Consider the following 27,671-nt stretch of genomic DNA (forward strand, 5'->3'; position numbering starts at 1 on the left):
AGTTTACTTTTCTTAAAAGGATTATCACGGGTACTTTTGTTGTACTATATTTTTGAACACAAAGCATTTCAAAAAAAAAGTTAGAGCTAAGTTAAATTTTTTTGTAATTTAGTGATATGGTCCAATTTTCACGCTAACAAAGAATTTGGATTCGAATTCTCCTTTAAAGACAAAAAATGTGTAATCTATTTTAAAGAAGTTGGTTAGGTAAAAAAATCAGCATGACAAAGAGATGTACAAAGGTGCAAAAATGCCCAACTTTTCATGTTCTTTGAATGTAAGTTCTTGGTTGTTTATTGATGGAAATTCTGTCCAATTCACTTGTTTAACGTTCTTGTCCGATGTGTTTTTAGTTCTTTGATTCTTTCCCTTTTTAGAGAATGAGAATGTGCTTTAGCAACAACATCAACATGCGAGTTTGACATCATTCAATTCAATAAATAAATTTTTTTTACCCCAAGAGTCTTATAATATAACTTAATTGGTTGATACTTTCTAATGCTTTTAATGAAAATATCTAGAATTCAAACCCCTTTCTAAAAAAAATACCTTCACAAAAATGTCAAATATAATTTTGTGGTTATGAAAAAGGGCTCAAGTATAATTTTGAATATAAACATAAGTAAAGTAGGTGGAGGTGGTTTGATTTGCTCTATGGGGCTATATTTAGTGGCTTAATGGTAGACAAAGTCCATCAATCTGCCTCACTCTACACAACTTTTACATTTCATTATTTCAATGTTAAAATAATATCACATTGCACTCTTTGTGCAGTGGTCAATTTATAAATATAAGTATTTGCGGGTTGTAGGGGTAAGAGTCGAGGTTTAAGTCTCCGAGAGGGAACATCACACACATAAACACTTAGATTAAAAGATTAGGCTAATGTAAAATTTCTATTTTATATAAAAAAATGCTAAAACAATTAATGTTTATTGGATCATTAAAAGGAGTTCGAATCCTTTTTAATTAATAGGAAAAAGGATGTCCAATGGTCGATGTCATTTTCTGTGCATTTAAAAACCCATCATACTTTAGCAAATTTTTTTTTTAAAAAAATCGACCTAATAATTTAGTTGCTTCCCCACTACTGCAGAAGCAATATTATACCCACCACTTCAGGTTAGCCATCTCTCAATTTGATTGGAAATTTACGACAACAATGGCTGTTCCCATCTTCTTATGCCTGACCCACCCTCCACCAGTTGTCTGACAGGGACTTCCTTCTGGACCTGCTTCCACATTCACCTCAAAGGCTCAAATGTGTTACGAATGCTCAATGTGTGAACAAAAGGGAAAACGAAAGATTGATTTGTGTTTTCTTTTCCTCACCTAATACCATACTTCATGTTTATTTTTCCCCTCCCCTTTTTTTCTTAAAAAAAAGTAAAAAGGAAATATGAAAAATTGTTTTATGTTTTCTTTCCTCACCTAATTCCATACGTTTTTTTTTTCTTAAAACAAAGATGGTAAAGGAGTAAGGTAGGGGCAATTAGGGGCTTCCATCTCAATCCAATTTCCTATAAAGATGAAAAGGATCTTCTCTATTTGAAATGGTTCAATTTCATAGTTTAAATTTAATTTTACACATTTGAAAGTATTCATAGTTACACACAACTATATTATTTAAAATTTTCAAATGACGTGATAGTCTGTCTGTATACTGTTAAATCCAAAAAAAAAAAAAAAAAAAAAAACCATAACTATGAAATTGATGAAATAGACAGTGCTTGAAATGTGGAGGATCTTATTCCCACTTCAAGGTAGGGAAAACTTGCCCTAGGTACGATGGGGGCAAGACAAGTTTGAAGTATTTTTATATTCTTAAGGAGGCGACTTTAACATTAATGTAAGTATAAATGAAAGTGAAAGGGGAAGGACATTCATGAAATTGCAAAAGAGAAGGGGGAAAAAAAAGAAGCAATTAAGGGGATGATAAATAAAATATGTAAAAAATAATAATAATTAGGATATGTGCAAGGCAAGCAAAACCCATCCGAGCCTCATAATCTCTTGAGGAATACCCAATGAACCCTCATTATCTTTTACGTTATGTTTGGAAGTTTTGAGAGAGAGAGGAGAGTAGAGGGAAGGAGAATAGTGGAGAAGAGAATAGAGGAGAATGGTTATCCTCTACTTTGTTTGGATGTTTTTAAAATTAAGGGGCAAAGGAATAATTAGTCTTTTCATTTGTAATTTTGTTAATATAGTAAGGATAAATTTGGTAATTCATTTGGTCAAGCATTTTTATGCTCCACTCTCCCTCCAAATCTCTTCAATTTGGGAGAATTAAAAATGAGGGGTTAGAAGTAGTTCAAATCCCTCCAAATCCCTTCCCTTCCTTCCTTAAAAAACATCCAAATAAGGTAATTGAATTACTCTCCCTCCCTCTACTATACTCCCCATTCTTCTCCTAACATTCAAACATAGTATTAGGCATGATTTATTAGCGTATAGAGAATTTTTACCCCTTTTTTTAGCCGGAAAAAATAATATTATTATAAAAATGTTGCTATTAATAAATATGAATAGGTACATAGTGTTACATTTTTAAAAATTGTTTATATTCTTTCTTATTTAATAAAATGAGATTTCAACTAATGTTGCACCATATACACCTTGGATTCATGAAAAATTGAAACAAATTTTGGAAAAAATATTATTTTACACGTTAAGATTATGGTCGTTTTTAAATAAGTCTATTCACTGTGAAAGCTTGCAATTTACACCAATGAATATTACAGATATATCAATGTGTCCATGTCAATAATCAGTCATAATTTTGTTGTTAAACCGCAAAATAAAGAAGAAGAACAATTTCATTTCAAACGAAAAATAATAAAAACAACAATATTGTGCTTAGGTAAGTTAACAACAAAAACGTTATGGACTTGGATAAAAGGAATACATCGACATAATTATAATAGTTGAATGAGTAAATTCTAATCTTTAAAATATGAGAACCGGTTTAAAAGTAACCTCAGATTTTTTTTTTTGAGAGATAAGTAACCTCAGATTTTTTTTTTGAGAAAAAAGTAACCTTGGATTTAGATGGAGTAAATTAATTTTAACCTTAATTTTTCATAATAAAACATACACTATCCATTTCAGGACATCAATCACGAAGGAAAAAAAAGTTTACAAGATATAATAATTATCCAATGGATTATTATTTAAATTTGGCCCTTGGCATATTATTTAAGCAATTAACCAATTGACATTATGATTATGGAATATGGATGGCTTTTCCTTATACCGTGGGGAGGTCTAAGCCCAACCGTTCCAAATGGGATAGGAATAATATCTTCCCCGATGTGATGAATAAGTGGGACAGGAACAGGGCAGAATAACCTAACTCGAAGGTAGGGCAAGACTAGATTTTAGTTTCTTCTATTTGTGTTTGGCTGAGAAGAAAAAAAATTGGATAGAAAATAAAGTTTGTATAAATTTACTCATATAACCCTATTAGATTTATAATAAAAAAATACACATTAATTTTTTTATTAAAAAATTGTGCATGTATGACACTTCATTGTTTTTTTTTTTTTAAGTACAGGAAATCAAAACAAATTAGGGCAAATTAGGGAAAATAAAAGGATGAAAAAAAGAAGAAGATGAACACCAAAAAAAAAAAAAAGAAGATTGTTGCCCAAGGGACAAAGGAAAGTGACAAGAGCCATATAAGTCCAGGTTGCAAGGGGGACAATTTTGAAAAAAATAGAAGAAGAAGAAGAAAAAATAGGAAGAAAAGCCAAAAAGAAACTGACATGATCATTGCACGTGAAAAATTTGTTCACACTAGAAGTCCTATGTTTTCACTCCATTTTTCTTCCAGTTTTAGGGAGATTATATTTTGGTGGGTTCAAGGATAAAATGCTTAGGCCCATTAGTTTTCTCTCTCACTTTCTCTCCTAACTAAATTATCATATTTTTTCCACTTTTTTCTCTCCCTCTTTCCATTTTCCTTAAAATTCAGCCAGCCAAACACGGAATCTTATCAATTGTCCTTCTCACATTTGTCTTTCCTTGTGTGGGGCTTTATTAATTTTTGTCTTTATTTTTTACTTTTGTGCTAGGATTTTCCAATTAAGCACAAACTCTTTTGAATGAATGAACATCACTAGCGTAGAGTGAGTTATACGGCAAGAAACACACACATGCACCTGATGTGGGACAACACCCAGTGATTTTGGTTGTGGTTGTGGTTGTGGTTGTGGCGTGTGAGTTTAAGGTTTATTGAAAAAATCATTAGGCGTTGTTCCACATCGGGTGCGTGTGTGTGTCGCTCCGCGTAACTAACTGTTGGCATGCAGTTTAAGGTTTATGGTGCGTGTGTGTGTGTGAGTTTAAGATTTTAAAAAAAAAGGAATGGACATCACTAGTTCAATACACGGGATTGGGGATTCATGCCCAATGAAACTAATGGATGACTATGTATGACATCAAATCAATAAACTTCACTGCACATTGTTGGGATTCCATATTCCAACAAATGTAGTGACTCTTTCAAAATAACAATACGTCCTAAGCATAAAATGCTTAAAAGCAATAGTTTATTGACTCTTTCTAACATCGTCTATTATGCTCCCAAACAAATCAACACGCATTTGTGGCCACCAACCAATATGGTCTTATTGGAACTATCCTTCCCCCAAATTGAATCCTCAAATTTTCTTGAGTTTTTATTTAGCCGTAAGATATGTGATATTTAAAAATTAAATAAATACCACCTCATTGCATTTTTAACTAAAAGTTAAAGGATTAATTGGGCGAGAATCATGTCCCATAAAAGTTCTGGTCCTTCTGGATTCTTGATTTGGAGTGACTGTAGGAAAGTGGGTTGGTGGGAATGAGAACATGAATTTGAGTTCGGCAACAACATGACAGTGATGCAACACAATATTTGTTCGATAGGAGGCAGGTTTTGAGGATGTGGAACCCGCCGCTCAGCATGTGATTCGTGCTTTCCATAATCTTCTGTTAGTTTACTCCACCTTTTAGTACTTTAATCGGGTTTTAATGCTCAATCCTCCCCTAATCCCTCTAAAGAGCATCGCTTTATTTTAATGCTAAAGCTGCTTTCCAACTACCGTAATTAGCAATAGTCCTTCTTCCCAACAATTTTGAAGAGTAAAGTATACTTGCACTTCTTCTCACCCAAATATATATATATATATATATAACTTAAAAATTGTAAAGTTTAAAAAATTGTACATAAACAAAATAAGGGTAAATTACAACTTACTTATGGTTTGACTAAAATTTAAATTGCCTACTTGAGGTTTGAAATTTGACACTTTACCTAGGGGTGGCAAAATTGGACATGACCCATTAACTCACACGACACAAAATTAGTAAGTTATGGGTTGAGGCTTAATGGATTCGTGTCATATTCCGGTTGATACGGCTGATCCGTTTAATAAATAGGTTGGGTTAGTGTCTATCACATGGAACCCGTTTGACCCATTTAATTAAATGACATTTTACCAATATACCCTTCAAACCCTAGGTATATAAACTTATTAATTGTTGTGGTTTATTTTCTTTGACATATATGATTCATTATATGTAATATTGAGATATGCTTTAATTTTGAATTATTATTTGTGATGTAGTTACTTTTTAGTTCTAAATTTTATATTAAAATATTTATTTATTTGGTTTTAAATAATTCATTTCAATTTGTTTAATACTAAAATTATTATTATTATTATAATAATAATTATTATTATTATTTATTTTGATAAAATCTGATAAACAGGTCAACATGATTGACTCGTTTAATAAATGAGTTGTGTTAGGGTTGAGGAATCCTGACCCGTTTAATAAATATCTTGAGTTAGGATTGACTCATGTAGTCTAATACTCATGACTCAACATGACACGAACCTGACACGTAAATACGAATTGCCACCCCTAACTTTACCCACTTGAGGTTTGACCAAAATGTAGCCTATCTGTGACTTGAAATCTCATTATGCAAGTATTTCGCTGAATTTTTTTTTTTATCTTATTTGATTTTGTATTTTTGTGTTTTTTTTTTGTGTTTTTGGAGGAGAAATATAAAAGTTGAGTAAAATTACATATTTAGCCATATTTTTAGCAGAAGTGGGTTATGAAACTTTAATTAAGTTAACCTCAAGTGGATAAAATATCAAATTTCAAATAACAGGTAAGCAACTTAAGTTTTGGCCAAACTGTAAATTGTAATTTACCCACAAAATTAACTAAATATTAAATGAAAAAGCTAGTGACAAACAGACATTCACCATGCTAACTAGTTGGTCTATGTAAGAAGTTGCATTGTCTTGGGTTCACTCAAGTTAACTTCCATTCCAGTAGAGTAAGCTTTTTCACTAGTATAAATGGGAGAGGCATTTGAGCTTAAGGATCATCTCATCCTGCCCTTATAACTATCCAGTTTTTCATTTTCAAAACCCATCTTATCATCTTCTTCACCTAAATAATTAAGAGCATTACCAAAAGCCTTTGTTTTCAGTCATAGTAGGATCATGTTTGAAGTAACTCCTGCTTGTAGCATGAGAATTGTACTAATCAATTATCAAACCCCATAAGCATGCATCACTCAAAGTCATGTCCCCATTCTCTAGATACTATCATCCTCAAATTGTCTACAACTGTAGTTTCACCTTACTTTTATCATTTTGTTGTATGTTGGATTTAAATATTGACTTTTTTGCTACTCTACGATTGTCTGGGTTACTTTTCCTGCTTAATTAATTACACTTCATAATTTTGTCAGTTATATTACTCATGAGTTTGATTACATGTCGTGAATCTTGCTTTTAGTATTATTAAACTGCACGCTCGAGGTACTAAATTAGTCTAAGTCGCACTCAACCTGTCAAATCTTGTATTAGTGTTTCGCTTTAATTGATTTAGTGTGAGTTTGGATACTGCTTAAAACAAAAAACAAAAAATAATAAAAAATATATATTTTGGTTACTGTTTACATAAACAGTGCATTGTTCATTTGCCTTGGTGATGTTCACACGGTTTATGGCTTTAAGCAACATCATTAGTAATATTGAAAGTGCTATTATTACTATAAGCACTTCATCATTAGTATTATTGTTGCTATACTTTTGTACATCATCATTAGTATGATTTTTGCTATACTTTTGTTGAGTCACATATAATTTGGATTGTTTAAGTCTGTTCAGTCCACTTCCATCCATTTCGGTCCATTTGGTCCAATTCTGTCAATTTCGGTCAACTTAGATCTAATTCAGTCCACTTTAGTCCATTTACTCTATTGTAGTCCACTTTGTTCCATTTGTTTTATTTTAGTCCATTTTGATCTATTTAGTCATAACATTTGTATCCATTTACCTTGTAATAAAAATTGTATACATTCATAACACTTTTTGGATTTCCAATATTTTTGAATAGGGAAAAAATGTTATTTATTTATAGCGCATATGAGAATTCTTGTGCATAGCTCATATTAACAACTAGTTCAAATAAAAGCCGAAATAAGTTGGATTCATATCCTCTAGATTTCCTAAGGTACTCTACTAAATAGATTTCCTTAAATCTTAACTATTCTTTAATGATTTAATTGTCTAAATTTTACCATGTAAGTATTCTACTAATAATAATATTAATTGTTTTGTTTGTAACATTATTATATTATTTTAAGAGTATTATTAGTGGAATGCTGATATGGTAAAATCTAGACTTTTAAATCATAAGAGAATTTTTAGGATTAAAGAAATTTATTAGTAAAGTACCCTAAAAAATCTAGAGGCAAATACATTTAGGGTGTGTTTGGATATTGCTTATTTTGCTGAAATTGAAAACTTATTACTGAAATTACTATAGATAAAGGTAAAAGTTAGTTGAAACAGTACAGTGAGGCTCATAAAAAATACCAAAAAGTACAGTAGGACCCATGAATAGTAGCAAAAATAAGCTGAATAGTAAAATAAGTTGGCTTTGACTAATGTTAGGGGCAATTAAAATTTACAAACGACCTGTTAGTTTTGAAATGCAAATTAATGAGATATCAATCACACAAGTTCACGCGTCAATTTTGTAAATCTTTTCCCAATAAGTGTGCGTTTAGCTCCAGCTTAAAAATCCAACTTATTTTACTATCCAACTTAAAAATTTTTGGTACTATTCATGAGTTTCTCTGTACTATTTCAGCTAATTTTTATCTTTATGTACAGTACTTTTAGTAAAAAGTTTTCAATTTTAACAAAATAAGTGGATCCTAAACAGACCATAAAATTTGCATTTTGTTGTCCTAAACTTACCATTACTCAAGTGAGCAAGCTACTCACTAAACGACTTGTAGCATAGCTGTTTTATTTGTGACTATTGTTCGCGCTTAAACTCTACCAAACAGTAACCTATTTCAGTTTCAGTTTCAATTTTCAAACCAAAACTCCATAGCCTCTCTCTCTCTCTCTCTCTCAAATCTCAATGGAAGAACTCGTACCGAGCTCGTCTGAATCTCTCTCTCCTCAAACCCTAGCTTCCTTCAGATCCCTCATCCTCAACCCCTCCACTCCTCAATCCAAAATCTCCTCCATCTTCGAAACCCTAACTCGCTCTCTCCAACTCACTCCCGACTCACTCGTTCTCAACCTCCTCTCCGAACTCGCTTCCCGCCACTCCAACCTCTCGCACCTCGTCTTCGACTCGGTCCGCTCCCACTCGCTCCTCTCCTCCGAGTCGACTCGCCTCGCCGCGGAGTCACTCGACGCGCTCGCCTCAATATCAAACACCGAGCCAACACTGTCTTCCGCCATAGACGAGCTCGACGATCGGTTATTCGTTTCCCTCTGCTTCGGTCCCTCAGTGTCCGTACGATCCTGGCTTCTCAGAAATGCAGAGAGGTTCAGAATTAGTCCGTATGTGTTGCTTACTCTGTTTCTAGGGTTTACAAAGGATCCGTACCCTTACGTGAGGAAAATCGCTCTGGATGGACTCGTCGGTGTGAGCCAGTCCGGTATGATCGAAGATCGCAGTATGATCAACGGTTGTTATTGCCGTGCAATTGAGCTTCTCGGTGATATGGAAGATCAAGTGAGATCGGCTGCGATTCGTGCGGTGAGATATTAGTCACTGAATACTCTTATGTTTTGATTTTTTTGTTCAATTTCTTCATTAATATATGTGTATACTGATTTTTTTTTTTTTTTGCTTGAAATGTGAGTTGGTTTTGCGTTCAATGAAATTTGAGAAAGTTATGGTCTTTGAATAGGCATTTTGATATTACTAATTAAAAATGCTCTCAATTTGAACTATTGTTATGGCACATTTTGGAGTTGTACAAATTGATTGAAATTTACAATGTATTAATGTTTTATCTATAACAGTTAATGCTTGGGTACTATTTGAGTTACACTGAGATTATTTAGGATTTTGTATATGGTGAACTAGTTGAAATTTTTGGTTCATTAGCTCATATTATAGGGAAAAGGAAGCAGTATTCTTTTGAGTTTAACCAATGAGAACTAGAGCGCAAGGGCTTATATGTTATTTGTTGAATGGGATTGGTGAAATGGTTGGTTTTTTATATTGTAATATGTTAGACTTGTGGATGAGTTTAATGCTAATGGAGTTTTTCTACTTTGTTGATCCAGGTCAGTGCTTGGGGTCTGATACTTGTAGCATCCAACCCAGAGACAAAACTGTACTGGTCAGATGACTTATTTGTCAAGGTATTGATAAAAAATTTTGTCGTATAATTTATATTATGTTGCGCGTTTCTGCTAATGCAATACATTTGATCGTGTTATTGTTCCTGATGGATCAACGTGTGAATGCTTATGTAACTTTGTTGTAAGTAATTATGTTTTGTGGGATTACTTAACTGTCTTTGTTCATTGTGCTGCAGTAGTTTTATTGTTGCATCTTAAACAAATTGGACTTAATGGTTTGCTAATTTGGTTTTCTCAAAATAGATCAATTTGCAATTCCAGCTTTTGTTTCCATCAAGTAACCTTGTAAAAGTTTGAAGAAACAAAGTCTACTTGTGTTGAGGCAGGTAGACAGGAAGGAACTGTCCATGGTGCTTGTGTAACCTGATCCCGTTTTATAGCATAGGTGCTTGAGTTTTGTCTTAGGCATCTCAGGAGTTTAACTGTATTGTATGATAGATGCTCTTTCTGTCTCTTCTTTCTTAGATTTCTTAATAACTATCCACACCCTTGCAATTTTGATAGTTGCACTAATCTGATTGAGTCAAATTTTATCTAGGAGATCTTCACGGAAATATATTGCACCCTTACCTTCTACGGGTGAATGATAGGACATCCCCTTCCTGTCATTTTGTCTCAATGTGAGTGTACTTTTGTCCAATTATTGAAGCATTCTGTGGAGTTCTTACCATGATATCCTATTCATTGTTTATGCTCGCAGCTCTGTTCTATGGGACGAGATATGAGCATGGAGGTTCGGGTTGAAGCTTTTAATGCCCTTGGGAAGATAAATGTGGTATCTGAGGATATTCTTTTGCAAACCTTATCTAAGAGAGTCCTAGCGATCACAAAGGAAAAGAGATCCCTTGGGCAGTGCCCTGCTGAACAATTTGAAATATTGGCATCCAATGTAGCTGGAGTTTTGGTGCATGGGCTTGAGGATGAATTCTATGAGGTAACTTTTGTTGCCTGAGTTGTTGCACTCTACTCTTTCTATTATGTAGAACTGTGGATGTGGTGTTAATATAGGGGCATCTTTTTTATTTTTAAATCAACATAACCTCAGACCCTATCTTCCTTCTATAGATGCTTTTGTGGCCACTTGCCATGCTATTATGATTTGTGACACCGTTGTCATGTGTGTGTGTTTTTATAATAAATTGATTTTGTTGCCAATGTGCTCTCTGATTGGGTTGGATTCTTCTTTTTACATTTTGTGCAATTATTCTCACCATATGAATATATCTTTTTTTAAGGTAGATAGTGGGGGAGAATATATCTGTTTTTTAGATACATTACTTTTGAAATTATGAGATGATTTCCAGATATATTACTTTAGGAAACTTGTGATATGTGTCAATAGTTTTCTGGCCCAAGCATAGAGATCTTGTTTAAATTTTCTGTTCTATATGGATTAGATCCACTTTCTCTTATGAGTTTTCTTTTGTTATGCTGCTGTTTGTGCTAAATCTGAAGGTTAGAAAGTCTGTCTGTCATTCCTTGCGCACACTTACCATCATCTCTGCTGAGTTTGCTGGTGAAGCATTAAACTTGTTAATGGATGTACTAAATGATGATTCAATGTTTGTCCGGTTAGAAGCATTGGAAACTATGCTGCATATGGCAACCTATGGCCATCTAAAGGTGCAAGGAACGCACATGCACATGGTGAATTTCTGATCCTTCACGACATCCCTGATTAGATTTCCAATTATACTCATATACTATTCTGATCATGTGTATAATGTGTTGCAGTTTCTTGGCACTCTACTGGACAGTAATACGCTCATAAGATCTGCTACTAGGAGAATACTTAAACTGGTGAAGCTGCCAAATATAGAATTGTTTAGATTATCTTTTGATAGCCTCATTGAAAATTTGGAAAAACATCCGCAGGTTTGCTTTGCTGGACTTGTCAAATTTCCATTTTTTCCCCATTCCCTTTTCTGTTATCTCTGGACTGATTCATATCACTTCTTCACAGGATGAAGCTGACATATTCTCTGTTTTGTTTCACACTGGTTGTAATCATGGGAAGTTTGTTGTCTCCACTATCAATGAAGCTTCGGAGGAGGTTAGCATTGTTTTGAATCTTCTTCTGCTGAATTTTTTATCTAGATATTCATGACCATCTGTGCCCCAAGTGGGGTTTTATTTTATTATTATTTTTTTGGGGGGGGGGGGGTGGTGGTGGGTGAGTGGGGAGAGCAGGTGTCTGAACTAAAAACTTAATCATTTTCTGGCAAAGTATTTTAAAAAAACACAGCAATTTTTATCATGTTATACTTTTCCATGCTGAGTACTACTGAAAAGTCCTCTCAGTCAGGTCATTATTATGTCTTATTGGGTTTGAAGTGTGGAATACAACATATTCCATTATTTGTTTTAGTAAAATATGAAAAATTAAGTTAGATAAAGATGGCATTAAACAGCAATGGAAGTAAGCCTAGAATCACAGTTCAAATCTTTCTAGTTTGATCTCGCATTCTTTTTATTATCATTTCTGTTTTCAAGTTTGTTTCTAATCATCAATGGTTTGAATTTCTCAAATGTGTCTTTTTTTGGGGGTAAACCCCTTTTTAGCTCAGCTGCAGACTTTGGTATCTATGAGATAAATTTATTGATTTTTTAATCATAATCCGTCTTTCCTTTTACTTCAGATAGACCAAGCTTCTGAAGGTAAGTTGGGCTTTGACAGCACAAGGGTGGCTGCATTACTAGTTCTGGCCATTTCAGCTCCACTCTCACATGGAGAGCATTTTTGCAGTATCCCACCTAGAATATTTTCTTATGCTGTTACATTGCTAGGAAGGATCTCTCGTGCTTTAACTGATATTATGGATCAAAATGCCCTTTTGGCTTACTTGTCTCAATGCAGTATATCAACAACATTCTCTGCCACAGAGTTAAACATCAGAAGGGGGGAGCCATGCTTACCTGTAGCTAATATTGAGATTCCAAATGACTCTAGCAATGAGATCAATGGTTCTACTAGGACATCATTGCAGCAAGAAAAAGATGGGGCTTCCGAACTTCAGTCTTGGACAATGAGGGAGCCATTGGAATTAGCAGCTCCATTGGGAGGATCCCAGGTCGAGGTTCATGATGAAGTAATGAAGCCCATAAATCTTATCCTTGCAAAGGTCAAAGATATTTGGTCATCAATACATTCAGGGTTCACCAATGAAGTACTAAGGACTCTGAGGTTGTAATATTGTATTTCTTTCTGTTGAAATGTTTTCTGGTTATACATAGGGGCGTTAACATGTTTGTCTTCTTGCATGGGGTAGTGCTTTATATATGGCCTCTAAGTCTCAAACCCTGCTTTTAAAATTTTGCTTAGCCTTCTGTATTTTTAGCTGTATATCATTTTAAGTCTGTGTGGGGAGACATGGGAGATTCTCAGCTTTAGATGTAGATCAATCCGTTATATTGCCCTAAGCTTAGGGTGCTTAATTAAGAAAGAGACATTGGCTGGTTTATGGGATTGAGTGACATCTGTCTTCTTAAAGTGGGTCTTGCATGATTAGCCTTCTGATATGTATGTGGATTTGATTTTAAAAAATTTTGATATCTCAATTTTGAATGGCCAAAAAATTTAAAATGTTTGATATCATGCTCCTTTTCCTATGCATGTCCTTGATTGCCAGATTTGTTTACAACTTTACAATATAATATCCTTTTTCCCACCCTTTAATGCAGGAATTTCAAGGAAGAATTGGCAACATTCACCTCTGACTCAGTTGGGACTATTGGTGCTGTAGCATTTACATTACAGTATCTCCAGGTAATTAAGCAGCTTGCGAAGGTATGGGAACACTTCTTGCCTGCAAAAAAGCTCTGTTCTTCTGGATTGGGAGAACTGGACCTTGTATTGGGAAAACTAGACATGAGGCTTAGAGAACTGAGAAGTAGGTTTACTGGGTTGTCTAAGGAACAGGAGTTGCAAATCTTGGAGCTGGTACTTCTGACCTGTACTCTCAGGTTGTGTAAAGTTGAAATCTGCTGCCATTTTGCTACTTTGAAAAAGCTATCTACTACAGTGTCACGTGTTGAATCCATCCTCAAATCAGCAACTATTGAACCAACCATTTTCATTAGTGAGGTTGGAAAATTGCTCTGCCTAAATGAAACGTCTAGTAGTGAAGCTTCCTGCAATTTATTTATGTTCAAGGAATTGCTTAAACATTTCTCCCTTTCACAGTTTGTGCTTTGCGGAAGACTAGATCAGATAAAGGCTGAACTGACTATTCCTGATAATGACTCTGAAAATCCTCTTCCTTTTGTTTCACGACTACCCGTTGGTATACCATGTGACATTACTCTTCATAATACATCAAATGAGAATAAATTGTGGCTGAAAATGAGTATGGATGATGAGTCAACTCAGTTTGTCTTTTTGGATTTGAACCTCTATGGAAGCAGTGACAAGGTAAGGAAATTCACTTATGTTGTGCCCTTTTACAAAACCCCCAATGCAATTTCTTTCACGTTGAGGGTCTGTATAGGTGTGGAATGCTTGTTTGAGGATGTTTTGTCTGTCAAAAAATACGGGGGTCCAGAACGTGAGTTAACATATCTTTGTCAAGAAAAGGAAGTTCATCTCTCCATGATCAGTGAACACTGAATGGTTAGTTTTATCATGCCATGGCAATTAAAACATTATTCTCTCTCAATCTAAAGCCATCTGCTATCTAAGAATCAATGGATCAAATGACGGTAGACCTTATGATCATTTCACTCATCTGGAAGGCCTGAGAAAGATATTCATCTTGCTAAAATGTCTAGACCAGCTTTATATGGAATAAGGTTAGGCTTATTCTTAACTGGAGATGAGTCATTGATTTTCAAGTACTGGAGAATGGTTGATGTTTGTAAGAAAGCTGAAGATAGAGGAGCCAGCTCATTTATGCATAAACCTCCAATTTTATATCAAGAATCACTTCTTATTACCTCTCCCCTCTTTCAAGTTGTTTGCTTGGCCATGTCATTGAAGTTTGATGCCATGGAAGCATTTATCATAAATGTATGTTTCAACCCTAAAGTTTAAATCTTTTATTTGAATACCTTGTTTCCTCAATCTGCATAACTGTTATTACTTGTTTGCTAGGTTTGTGCATTCTAAAGCCTAAAATGGTGAAATATTCATATATTTTCAGCTGTGGAAATTCACATGGTATGTCAAGTATGAAGTATGGGCTGATGTCTTTTAAGAAGATGATGGAAGAAGTGCTTGTTCCTCTGACTTTGTTCTGAAAATCCTATTTAATATCTGGTCCTCTTAAAGATGCCTGCCTTTGCATTGTTGTTGAATATGAAAGCGTTGGAATCTTCTGGATCAGTGCTTTTGTATTGTGCAGTGGTAAGTTTTGGCCCTTCAAATGTTTTCTCCCCCTTTTTTTTTAATTCGTATTGATAATTTAATCGTTATTTAAGTTTATATGCACTTGGTTTTGAAGGGGAAAACAGGAGTGGGATATAGTCTACTCAACTCGAAAATACCCTTCTTCCTGATGTTGTAAATTATTAAGGCACTCTTTGCATTGCGGCATCCTCTTCACATCTTGTTTAGCATTGTTTAGGAGATTTTGTAAAAAATTAAACCAGCTAAATGAATATGAAAGTGATGTTACTCTAGTTATAATTTGTCACTATAGCCATGAATTAAATAATTGGGAAAAGATGATGATCAATATGAGAAGGGTTAAAACTAAGGAAAAGGACCACTCCATCTCTCTCTCTCTCTCTATATATATATACGTATGTATATGGGAATGTCCAGTCCTAATCATGGTTTATGCCTCTTAACAATTTTTTTATTTTGGTCTTTTTTTGGTATATTATGTTTGATCTTTGGCACAGATAAGCCACACATTGATAATCCATTTGCGCTTCCCTGCGTGTCCTTTGTCTACTAAAACCTACCCAAAAAGTGTATACTGAATTACTGATTACTGAAGCCTGCTGTAAATCGCTGTTAGAGCTTCTTAGAGCCGATGTCATCACACCTAACTGCATTCATGCTGGGATATCTAAAGTCTAGATATTCACAGCTGACCGCTGTACTCATGGTCGCATAATGATATACTCGAATATCAAATTGACAGTGTTTCTTAATATAAAGATTTGGTAGGAAATAAAAATGAAAAACACTTGGAAATAACAAAAGTTGATGACTATGCTATATTTACTAAGATATGATATTCACGCTAAAGCTAGAATATTTTCTGACGTATGTCCATTCATCCCGTGGCCTTACACAAAAACAAAATGGCTGAGACGATTCTATAAAGTGCCTATCTTAATGGCCATCAGGCCCATCACTCAATCAACTTATCGTTCTATAAAAATGAATAGTATCAATACCGTGAAAGTGCCCTAGGTATTGCACCCGGATAGGGTAAATTGCACTAGTTCAATACCTTAGGTATTACACGGGATCTTAATCACTTTCATATATATGATTATTATAGAACAATAGCTGACAGGAAGCACCTTTTCCCAATGGACCTTGTCTGAGTTTCCTGCCAATCCTGACCATCCTTGTAGGTTTCAACCTGTCGTATTGCAATTGAAACTCAGCAGAATATTGATGAGATTTAAAAAAAGAAAAAGGGTAAGTATAACACCATGTGGTACACCCTTAAAACATGAAGTTAATTTGTGCTATATTTTATGATGCTTATTAGTTCCCTCGAGGCATTTTCATAAACTTTAACTAAAATTGATAATGTGGTAAGTGCTAACATTATCTGTTGAAAAAAGAATTATATAAAAATATTTCTAGTTCCCCCTCTTAACTTTCTACTTCAATCCTTATTCGGGGTTTGTGTATTCACACAACTTAAACGTAGAATTATTTTTTTTCCTTTTCTTTTCCTTTTCACTTAAAACTCTTTTTCAATACGTGATGTTGACACTTGTCACATCATCCTAGCTGTAGCTAACCATATGGGAGGTAAGTGTCAAATAATGCATAAAGTAGTTCCATATTTTAATGATATATCACATGAGTGGTATCTGTAATTTGATCTTTAAAATAAAAAATAGAGCACGAGGGAAACCATAGGAAAATGTGACTTACCGTCTCAAGAATGTTTTGGCCAAATTTAATCCCTCCCATTACAAAGATAGATTCGTTGATGACACCAGCAGCAAAATATCCCCTAGGATTTTTCATTGGTTCCCCACTCATCCATGACCCAAGACGGGGATCAAATATTTCAACACTTGAAACCATTCTACTTCCATCAAATCCACCAAGAGCATATCTGGGAAAAAACAGAAGGCGGTTATAGTTAAAACATAAATGTGCTGAGATTAAAATATCAAAATCCAATTGAACGTGTGTAAAAGAAGGCGGTTATGGTGAAGACATAAATGTGCTGTGATTAAAATATCATAATCCAATTGAATGTGATTTAACGTGTGCTTGAAGACCATAATTTCACAATACACTCAAAGTGACATTAAATTCTTTTGCAAAAGTGATTGGTGGATCTTTCCAGAGTTGTCCTGAATCATTATCAGCACATCAAACTGGAATTAGGTATCTCTGATGCATGGAAATTATTTCGCAACTTGGCATTAGTGTAGCTCTCCATATCGGATAAATGTTAAACTATTTATTTCTTGTTTTCTATGTGAAATTTCCTATCATTAAAAAAAAAAATGTTTAAAAGGGTAGTAGCAAACTTAGTAATATGAATTCATCAACTGAAAATTAATACGTATAGCTTCCCAGACAGCTAATGTTGGACAGAATGAGTTGTATCCAATATTCATATCTAATCTAGTACACAAGCATGCATTTCTTTGGACACCTATGTGAGAGGCCATTGATAGGGTTAAAATAAAATAATTAAAAAAAAAAAAAAAAACTTACAACTTTTCATTCAAAACCACCAGGGAATGGCTGCCCCTCTTTGTCTTCATACTCGCAATTTTGGTCCAAGAGTGTTCTCTAGGGTCAAATCTTTCAGCAGACCTGAGTCAGTAGAAAATTTCAATGAACCTTTGATACAGAATGTACATGTAAAAATAAAAAAGGAAAAGATTTCAGATGCAATTGATCTTTTGTTTTATTCTCTCTTTAATGTATTGAAACCTTCTCAAACTATTATGTCTCATTTGGTTTGTGAGTGTGTTTGTGTGTGCATGCCTCCTTTTTTCTCGAGTGCATTCTGCCTACATTTTTTTTTGATAGGTAACATGTGTGTGAGGGATGTGCACCCACAAGTGTTGTTCTGGGAAAAACATATAGATATGTTCTTATGAATATATCTCTAAGTTCATACATGTAGATGTGAACATACAGGTTTAGATAGAAACTGAACCAAAGAAAAGATCATTCCTACATGCAGCCGTGATTTCAAAGTAGTAAGCAGTTTGGTCAGCAAACCAGTGACATCTTACATCAAGTAATCCTTCCCATCATAACCACCAGTAGCATAAAGAGCGCCGTTCAGTTCCACTGCACCAACAGCGAAGCGCTGGAAAAATGAAAGCACATGCGATGAAAAAGTGTTGATAAGTTTGCACAAACATAAATAATTTTTTGAGAAAAAAAAAAAGGATGTACCTTAAGGGAAAGAAACACATAAAAATAAGAATGAGGCTTTGATCTAAGCAACACAAGTGACTGAAAAACAAGTAAGCTAAGCAATCTATAATACCTTTTGTAGCATTGACCGTGTTGTGATCCATCTTCCAATGTCTAAATCAAGCATTTCAACATTTGAAAAGCATTCCACATTGTTCCCCCCACCAATGGCAAATATTTTGTTATCTATAGTAGCTCCAGCTAAACTTCCCTTTTTCTGATTCAGTGAAGGGCGTGAGGTCCACTGATCATTTGCTAGGCTGTATGACTCAACTTCACAGAAAGATAATAAAAACATGTTAGCAAAAATTTAAATTCCAGTAAGAAAAACAGTTTAAAAGACTCAGTCTGAGCTCACACCTGTGTCATACCACTCAGAACCGTCTTGACCTGAACCACCTCCAAATACGTAAAGATCATTATTCAACCGTGCAGCCGAAAAATATGAACGGGCACAGCTCATTGGCTTAAGAGATTTGATCACATCATGAGAAGGAAAATATGAATCTAATGCTGACAACCATGATTTACCATCATATCCTCCTGCTAGAAATACTGACTCATTATGATCCAAATGGAGCTCATCAATAACCTCATTAACTGACTCATTCTGATCCAAATGCAGCTCATCAATCACCTCACTAGCTGACTCATTATGATCCAAATGGAGCTCATCAATCACCTCACTAGCTGTCTCATTTACAAGTGCCACAGAAGGATTGGACACAGGTTCCAACATCATCATACAACAATCTTTCAACTGCTGAATTTCCATTTCAGCCTCCATCTGAATAACCATTAACCATTGTAAAAGGTGTTCATCTACGAAGAGAAGCAAGATAGGGGGGAAAATATATATGTGCAGTATCAAGTTTCAAGAAAAGAGTCATAGCATAAGCTCAAAACTTCTGGCATATGGACTAGTTTAATTTGAAACAAAAAGTCTAGAAAAATGAACTGTACATTACTCAGCACTTATAATAACTGGGTTTTGATCTATGAGACTCTGTTGACAATTATGTTAACATGTACATCCTCTGCCAAATTAAAGATTTCCAGAAGAACATTTTATTTTTAATAGCTCCTCAAAGCTTCTTCTATGTTCAAGGGCCTAAATTTTATTTAACTGCACAATCAACCATTTATAGCCAATTTTTACTATGCTTTTCTTCACGCTGGTACGAGTGTTATCTATACATGGTTTATTAAATTCATTCAACCTTGCAGAAGCATCTATAAAAATATCCTAATATTTTGCAGAATCTATTTAAGTTCTCACTTTCCCATTTGTCTGACATTTTTTGTTCCTATTATGAGTCAAAATTATTGTATACAACAAATGCCTGGTACAAAAAAAAGAAAAAAAAGAAAAAGAAAAAAAAAGAACTCACCATAAACAGGATACAAACACTCAACAACTGACAAGAACAGATCGAACTAAAACCAGAAAACAACCCAGATTGTTAAAACTCAACCCCTTAGACAAAAAAAAAAAAAAAAAAAAAACACAGTAATTCCCACACAAATCCAGCAAAACCTCTCTTCATTACCAAGCTCCTAGCAATTCTCAAGCTGACTTTTCTGATATCCTTCTACCTAAATTTTTATGAACTCTTGAGATTTTTTGTTTATATTATTTATAAACTCCTTATTATAAAAGAATCTCTGTTGCAACTTCTTGTAAAGCCATCATAGAAGAAAAATTCAAATGGTACCATCCATATACATCAAGGTAGCCAGGGAAACATCAAAAAAAAATATTTAACATGCATTTGAACATCCCATGGAAATTAAAAAGAACCATTATTTTATATAACTTCATAGAGAACTCTATCACTCTAATTACCAAAAAAGCAGTCATCAACAACAAAAATATAATAAACTAGAAACAGAAACAATCATGAGAAGTTTGAACAGAAGTCATAACATCACTTTGACTGACAACAGCAGTTCTCAAATGGCCACATACAAGTTCCTTAAAATGCCAATCAGAATAAGATTGAGCCACTAAATTCCCATGGGCTGATCAAACAAACCCTCAATGCTTGTTTTTCATTTTACTCATTTAAACATCCAAGATAAGGGCTAAAAACAATCAAAGAAAATGGAAAATTTTAAAATTAAGAATATGGCAAGGAAGTACCAGCTTCTGCTCCAAAATACTCGTCTTCTGAATTTGTTCTGCTCTAAAGGCCTTTAGTTCTTGCACCTCTTGAATCAACTATGTATAAACACAAGAATATATGAAACGGTGGTAAACAAAACCAGACTAAGATGCCATGAATAGAAGTTATAGAATGTGGACAATTGACATACTCAAATACCTGAGCTATGATCGACTGATCCTCAGATGATGAATGACGACACTCTTCATTCTTCTCTTCTACACCTGTTGGTTCCACTTGAAAACCTTTGTCCTCCAACTGAATACCATTCAGAACAGCAGTATCGTCTACAATACCTGACATTGGAACAGCCAATTCTTTTCTTTCAATTGGTAAGTCACACACTGAACCATTGGGTCTTGAACCTATGACTTGACCCTCCACCTGACTATTACAGGGGAAGGAGGTGCCATTTGAGCTAGAGCTCACTGGCTGAAGTGACAATTCTTTCAATTTCATGAATATAATGTCTTTCTCATCTTGTTTAATTAGCTTTGAGTCCAAGCGAGCTCCCAATGGCTGGTAATTTCCATCAAACGAAGCAGCAACAACTGTAGAATCTGATTTCCGACTTGAGTAATTCGTATGCTCAGTTTCCAAAGAAAGTGGCTTAAACCCTTCACCTTCCTCTCCAGCGTCATTTGGGGGAAGTGCTTGAAAAATAGTTTTCCACTTTGCAGTATTCTGTGGTACAGAAGCAGTTGGAGCAACCACTAAAGATGATAATAATGACATGAGCTTACTTGCTTGAGCATGATCTAGCTCAAACCAGAAATGGTTCTGAGAGTAATAGTTGTCAGAAATTATTGGTTTAAACTGATTTTCAAGTAGTGGTTGGCACCGTAGGCGGACACGAATCTGAACCTTTTAAGTAAAATGCAGTGCAATATCAATACTAGACCCATATCTTCAGCCAAATCCAAAGTATAACTCAAAATAATTAGACCATATATGAGAAAATTTCGTATGATACCTGTGCAGGATATGGTGTCCTCTCTGAACCATCAGTGGTCCAGCCATAGGGGTTAATATTCATTTGGCCATTGCTAGCAGCCTCGAAGATTCCATGAAGTTTTCTATCACTGTAGTTGAATAGGAACAGTGGCAAGCCAGGATCAATATTCTTCACATATGAAAAGTGTTGAGCTGGTAAGCCTGTCAAATGAAGAACATATCTAATTATTATTAGAGCCAAAACTAGGGGTAAAATGACAAATCATCAGTAACCACATTACTCACAAATTAGGAAGATTTATAGCTCATAATTTAAAAAATATGTGCTTCACTTTTCTATAAATCATGGTCCATGCCACCGCCACCACCAGGAAGCAATAAGCTGTGACCTAGTCAGAGCTGAGCTCACAATAGAAACTCCCAAAACTCCCTCATACACCTTCACTCTGCCACTGCCAAACCCAAATCCCCATTGCCACCCAAAACCCAACTCATCACATTACCTTCTCATCCAATCACCTCATCAAAACAAACAAATTTGGACATCGCTAGAATTCTAGGCTCACGGATCCTGTATACAAAATCCCACTCAATGAAAATTATAAAATTGTCCAACCCCCCTCCCCCAGGCGCGCGCAGGTATTGTCTTTGTAGCCAAACTAGGTTTGACCGTTTTGGGAAATTTTAAAGCTAGAATTGCCTTCTATCACCCAATCTATAAGTTTTACTTGCCAATTGCCATTGAGGTCAAGCTCAACTAGAACCTTCTAGCTAGGTAGAGAGTAAAGTCGTGGGTTCAAGACCCATCAAGTTCTTGTGTAACTTACCAATGACAAAAAATAAAAAATAAAATTATTCTGTGTTTAGATAAGAATTTGGGAGCATCTATCACAGTTTGATGCTGTTTTTGTCATTAATTATTGGTGGTTTTGTGAAATTTTGGTCATGGGTTCAACCATGGTGCTTGCATGTGTTATTTTGCTTAATTGTATAAGGTGTGTTGATTAAGGCTCTATTTTGGGCTTTTGTGAACATTCCGAGAGTATGGAGGGAGAGACAGATCTGGTAGTTGTGTGGTTTATTTTGAGATTTTTTTCTGTTTTTTTAAAGGTTGGGGCCACTAGGCAGAGGTAAGTTGCAGAAGCATAACACAATGAACCTTAGTAGGATAAAATGCCACTTTTTAAACCATGGGTAGGCAAGGTGAAACCGCCAAAAACCACATATGGATAAAGTTTAGTTGTCCCTATTAAGAAAGGCTTCACATTGTAAAACAAAAATTGAAAGCTCAAAAATAAAAGCAAATGCAAAATCAGGTTGGTGGACATGCAGCAAAGGCAGATGAGATGACTGACCAAAGAGTTGTTTAAATAAGCATTCTTTCATGGTACTGTTCTTGCAACCAAATATGACACCACCCAGGTGACTCTTCCTCAAATTTCTGATAGCTGTAGAAGGTGCATTTTCATTAACAATAAATGTTTGTGTTTTCCTCCCTGCACCCATTCTGCAATCTAGAGCAAATCTATATAAATAAAATAAAATAAAAAACTCAGATAACAAATGGAGATTACTGATTAATACAGCCATAGGGGACAAAACAACAACTGCCAAACCTTATTCCAAAATTTACAGGTTATTACATTACTCATATTTAATTGATGACAGTGGGATTATTGACTAAAAACCATAGGATACAAAACAACAACGAAAACCAAGCCTTATTCCCAAAATTTTGGGGTTAGCTATAGATATAGATTAATAAATGAACAAGAGTTGAAAAGACATTCATTAATCCAACCACATTGGCTTTCTTTCAATCAGAAGTTGAGAAGTCATTAAACCACATTAATAAGCATCAAAAATTAAATTTAGACAATTCATTACTGGATAGTTTTTCATGTAACTTGTCCAAATTAATTGGCACAAGCCTGAGACATATGACATGCAGTTAATGTAAGCAATAAATATACAATTGGTGTCTTAGCTTGAAGATAACAAGCAACCATCATGGAACGAACATTATCGGTTCAAGATTCAACTCCTATCATATCTATTAAAAGGACCGCTTATTATAAGCTTGAAGCCTAACTCCTTTGTCAAAATAAAAAATAAGCAACATTTTGACTATAACTCGGAAATATCATATAAAATATCAGTGCTGGATACTATAATCCCAATCTTGTTTTCAAATATCATCCACCAGACATTCAGACAATACAAAAAAAAAAAAAAAATGATACTAAAATTAACACAAACAAACAAAGAATCATCGTGTTTTAACAATTAGTAACACATATTCAATATGCTACACAAACAAACACACACCATTCATAAGAAAACCACACAGTCTATAAAAAAAAAATAGCATAAAAAATCTAATGCTGAGCGATTAAACCCTAGACGTACCAAATGGCTATGAAATCAGAAATCGCACAGAGACATATCACAAAGATTTCAACAAGTGATAAACAATTAGCACTAAAATTATTCAGTAATTCGCATAATCCAACAGTTCAAAACCCTAGAAATCCATAAAACTCCGATACTGAAAAGAAATTGAAATTTCAGAAACTAAACTAAACGAAGTTGATCGCATCAATTAGAACCAATCCATTTCAGATGAAAAATATCATAGCATTGTTCATCTTTCTTGTTCAGGAAAAACTTCGAAGCGAAGGGAAGAAAACTTTGAGAGAGAGAGAGAGAGAGAGAGACGTACTGTGAGAGTGAAGGTTTTGCTTGTTTGTTTTTGGAAACGAAAAAAAGCTTCGGAGAGAGTGAGAGAGAGGTCACGCTAAAAGCGCGAAATGATAACCGAGAGTGACTTGTATATATAGCTGTTAAAACTTGAAACTTAAAGACGAAGTGGAAACACAGACAACACAATTGCACAAACGATATACACACGCTGCTCCCGCTTCCTGATTCCTTTTTTTTTTTTTTCTTCTTTTTTTAAAGATTGTCATGTGGTTACCTTATTACCTAAAATGGAAGTTTTGTTAGTATTTAATAGTTAATACCCATTAATTGTAAAGTACTAGTCTACTAGATGGTGGGGGTAGTTGTTGTTATTTAACAACTATTTTTATACTGAAGTTTTGGGAGAATATTATGTACAACTTTACCTAGGTCCTAATCTTTCCTTCTTGTCATTATTTGGTGAGTATGAGATAGAGGATCACGGACGCACATCAAAAGAATAGTTAAACGGTGTTTAATTCGTCGTAATGTTTAATTTGTTGTAATGTTATATTACACCGTAGTATTATAATATTGTAATCTTATGTTAATGTAATCTCAATACAAGAATACAACATTACATTATTTAGCAAGGTGATGAGATTAAAATGATGTAATATATTTTGTAATTTTAAATTATGATAATATTAGAAAAAATAAAATAAACCAAAATTTTTAATATCACATCATCGTAATGTGCATCACATTACAACAAACCAAACGCCCTTTAAGTGTTTTGAGACCATTGTCTTGGAATACACGCAATAGAGATTTATTGAAAACATGAATTGCTATGATTTGTAACTATATAATGTATGTGGTCACAATTTACAATTTGAAAATTCCAAAAAAAATGGTGAAATTTTGCTATTTAATATGGATAAAGTTTAGCTTTAAACTAGCTTGAGGTTACTCTTCCAACTCATTATATAACGATTTACAAAATTATTTATATGTAATTATGTATGATTTATATAAATCACATGACTTATTTATAAAGTTTGTATTAATAAAGCTACACATACATGACTTTTTCAATTGTCACATACTGGGTTAAAAGAAGATAGCTCCAAGCCACATGATGGCACTAATATTTTTATTTAATGCCCATAAATTATTGTAAAGTTTAGATCATTTGCTACAATATAGAAGACCAGAAGAAAGTCTAAGCATTAGTAACCTGAAGAAGATAACTCACCTATAAGCATTGCTAGTATAATACTCTGTAGTGTATCCAATAACAAGTCCAGCCCACAAGCCAATTGCACACAGAAGAAAAGGTGCCTGCAATCACATATCATTTTATGAATGAGACAAAAATATCCTGAGGAATAAACCAACTCTGCCAAAAGAGAGAAAATAGATTGTTTTTAGGGGAAGAGGCATGCCTGTTCTTTACAACCATGTCAGTCCCAAAATTAAAGAAAGTAAACTCTGATGGCAAAGCAAAGAAGCTGACCATGGCGATGCCAGCAGTCATCAAGACAGTTGAGATAAGTTGTCTCCTCAAGGATGGTTCACCCTCACTCACACGCTTAATCTCATAAAGTGTTGTTATTAAGCAAACCATAATCCCCATCGAGCTTGTCTGAGTAGTCATGACCGATACCAAAGGAAAATACTGATGTGAGAGCACCAAGAAAGCGTGTAAATGGTGCTAAAGAAGGCATTTGCCAATGTTGGTTTACATATATTTCCGTTGTTGTAAGTGCAAGGTTCACTTTTGGTGCTGAAGCCTTTAACTAAACAAAGGAAGAGGAAGAATAACAACACCAAGATATCTGTACTCGATAAATAGGAATGAGGTTGCTCCCGAGAACAGGAGATAGATAAAAGTAAGATCAAATACTATATCAGTATTCCCATATGTAAAAACTGGAAAATCTAAATAGAATTGAGAGGATTTCATTGATTGAGAGAGAATTACAAGAAATGGAATGAATGAATGAATACATAACAGTTACTATGTTTTATATATACAGATTAATATAACCACCCTATAATTGGCGCTAAAATTCTATTATTTGAATCTTCTAGAATTTGTACTCGTGGCAAGCTTGAGTAACAAACTCCAGGATCTGTGGAACTAACTCCTTCAATGCTCTTGAATGAAGAATTCGTGATGTGGCATGACCTCAAGTAGTTCCAAGACTTCTGTGCTCATCAAGTCATCTGATGCAAGCCTTGTACTCTGAGCAGTGCACTCCTCATCAGCAAATGCTACATTGCTTGTTGTCTTCATGGCTTGATCAACGCATCTAGCATCAGTAACTACTGCACTACCTGCTACTCTTGTGGCTTGGCTAGTGCATCTCACATCAACAGCTACTGCACCACTAGCTACCTTCGTGGCTTAGGGTATGCAATTCTGCTGTGAGATGTTGCTTGGACTTTTAACACCCCCCCTCAAGAGCACAACTCTTGCCTTTTGCTCTCCCAAGCCTGTATGAGGATACTCCACTATAGAAGCAAAAATATTAATAACACCTAGCCTTCTGATCAACTTTAAAAAACTTTCCACTCCTAATGCCTTGGTGAACACATCTGCCAATTGATTCTTAGTTGATACATAGAAGGTTTTAAGTACACCATCAAGAATCTTGTTTCTTACAATATGGCAATCAACTTCTGTGTTTTGATCTCTCATGAAACACTGGATTTGTTGCTATATGAAGTGCTGCTTGGTTATCACAGTACATCAACACAGGCTTATCATGTTTGACATGTAAATCTTGTAGCAAATGCAAAATCCAAGTCAATTCACAGGTAATTGTTGCCATGGCCCTATATTTAGCCTCTGCACTGGACCTAGACACTATGCTTTGTTTCTTAGACCTCCAAGACACTAATGCATCACCAAGAAACACATAATAACCTGTCAAAGACTTTCTTGTGTCAGGGCATCCTACCCAATCTGCATCACAGTAAGCTTTTAAATGCAGATTAGATTCAGTGGGGAAGAAAACATCTTGACCAGGTGTCCCTTTAATGTATTGAAGAATCCTAGTGGCTGCTTTCATATGTGGTGCTCTAGGCTGTCTGCTTTAATGTACTGAAAAACTCTAAGGTGCTTTAGGACTAGAATTGACTGCCAGCAAGTAAGAATGAAACAAGGCTCCAAATGGGAATAGGTAAGACACTAAGCAAGATCATAACGGGTACTAGCTACAACAATAATACAGGCATAGTCCTGCAAGTAGGTAGGTGGTCTGATGTCCCTAGTTGACTTCCTAAGAGGCACTGGAGGAATTGAAGCAACTGTTGGAAAGGAAGGAGGCACCTGATCAAAACTAGGCACCTAAATAGAACTAGAAGTAGTATTAGAAGGTAAAATAATAGGAACAGGTTGAATAATAGAAGAAGAATCAAAATCCAAGGAAGCAGAATCAGGTATTCTAATGGGAGTAACAAAACCATCAGTACCACCAGAGCAGGGAGCTTTAATAGCAGAAGGGACAAAGGGATCTGCAACATTAGTTGAAACAGAAGCAAAAGGGAAAGAATTTTCATAGAAAACCACATCTTTAGAGATGA

At 34.7% G+C, this 27,671-nt stretch overlaps 2 protein-coding genes across 12 annotated transcripts; one reads left to right on the forward strand and one right to left on the reverse strand.

The window, feature by feature from the left end:
• Positions 1-8,411: 8,411 nt before the first annotated feature.
• On the forward strand, positions 8,412-15,416 carry LOC142609385 (protein SIEL). 6 transcript variants are annotated; one of them, XM_075780961.1, is made up of 10 exons: positions 8,412-9,081; positions 9,618-9,695; positions 10,396-10,629; positions 11,151-11,342; positions 11,430-11,570; positions 11,659-11,748; positions 12,335-12,879; positions 13,377-14,106; positions 14,183-14,700; positions 14,834-15,416. In XM_075780961.1, the coding sequence occupies exons 1-9, from the start codon at positions 8,452-8,454 to the stop codon at positions 14,246-14,248; spliced, it is 2,706 nt and encodes a 901-aa protein (XP_075637076.1). In that variant the 5' UTR covers positions 8,412-8,451; the 3' UTR covers positions 14,249-14,700; positions 14,834-15,416. The 6 variants fall into 6 exon arrangements, with proteins under 6 accessions (XP_075637076.1, XP_075637075.1, XP_075637072.1 ...); XM_075780960.1 differs by having other exon boundaries at positions 13,377-13,779; positions 13,879-14,700; positions 14,834-15,414; XM_075780957.1 differs by having other exon boundaries at positions 13,377-14,700; positions 14,834-15,036; positions 15,134-15,412.
• Positions 15,417-15,834: 418 nt separating this feature from the next.
• Positions 15,835-24,351, reverse strand: LOC142609659 (uncharacterized). Of its 6 annotated transcripts, none has more exons than XM_075781311.1 (11): positions 24,118-24,342; positions 22,751-22,902; positions 21,415-21,596; positions 20,601-21,305; positions 20,420-20,497; positions 18,637-19,063; positions 18,350-18,549; positions 18,090-18,166; positions 17,560-17,661; positions 16,759-16,945; positions 15,835-16,231 (listed from the first exon to the last, which is right to left on the reverse strand). In XM_075781311.1, exons 2-11 carry the CDS (start codon positions 22,899-22,901, stop codon positions 16,142-16,144), a joined length of 2,199 nt encoding a protein of 732 aa, XP_075637426.1. In that variant the 5' UTR covers position 22,902; positions 24,118-24,342; the 3' UTR covers positions 15,835-16,141. The 6 variants fall into 6 exon arrangements, 5 of the variants coding, with proteins under 5 accessions (XP_075637426.1, XP_075637427.1, XP_075637424.1 ...); XM_075781312.1 differs by having other exon boundaries at positions 20,601-21,125; positions 22,751-22,909; XM_075781309.1 differs by having other exon boundaries at positions 22,751-22,909.
• Positions 24,352-27,671: the final 3,320 nt, after the last annotated feature.

This window comes from Castanea sativa, chromosome 9 (genome assembly GCF_040712315.1).
Source record: "Castanea sativa cultivar Marrone di Chiusa Pesio chromosome 9, ASM4071231v1".
NCBI lineage: Eukaryota > Viridiplantae > Streptophyta > Magnoliopsida > Fagales > Fagaceae > Castanea > Castanea sativa.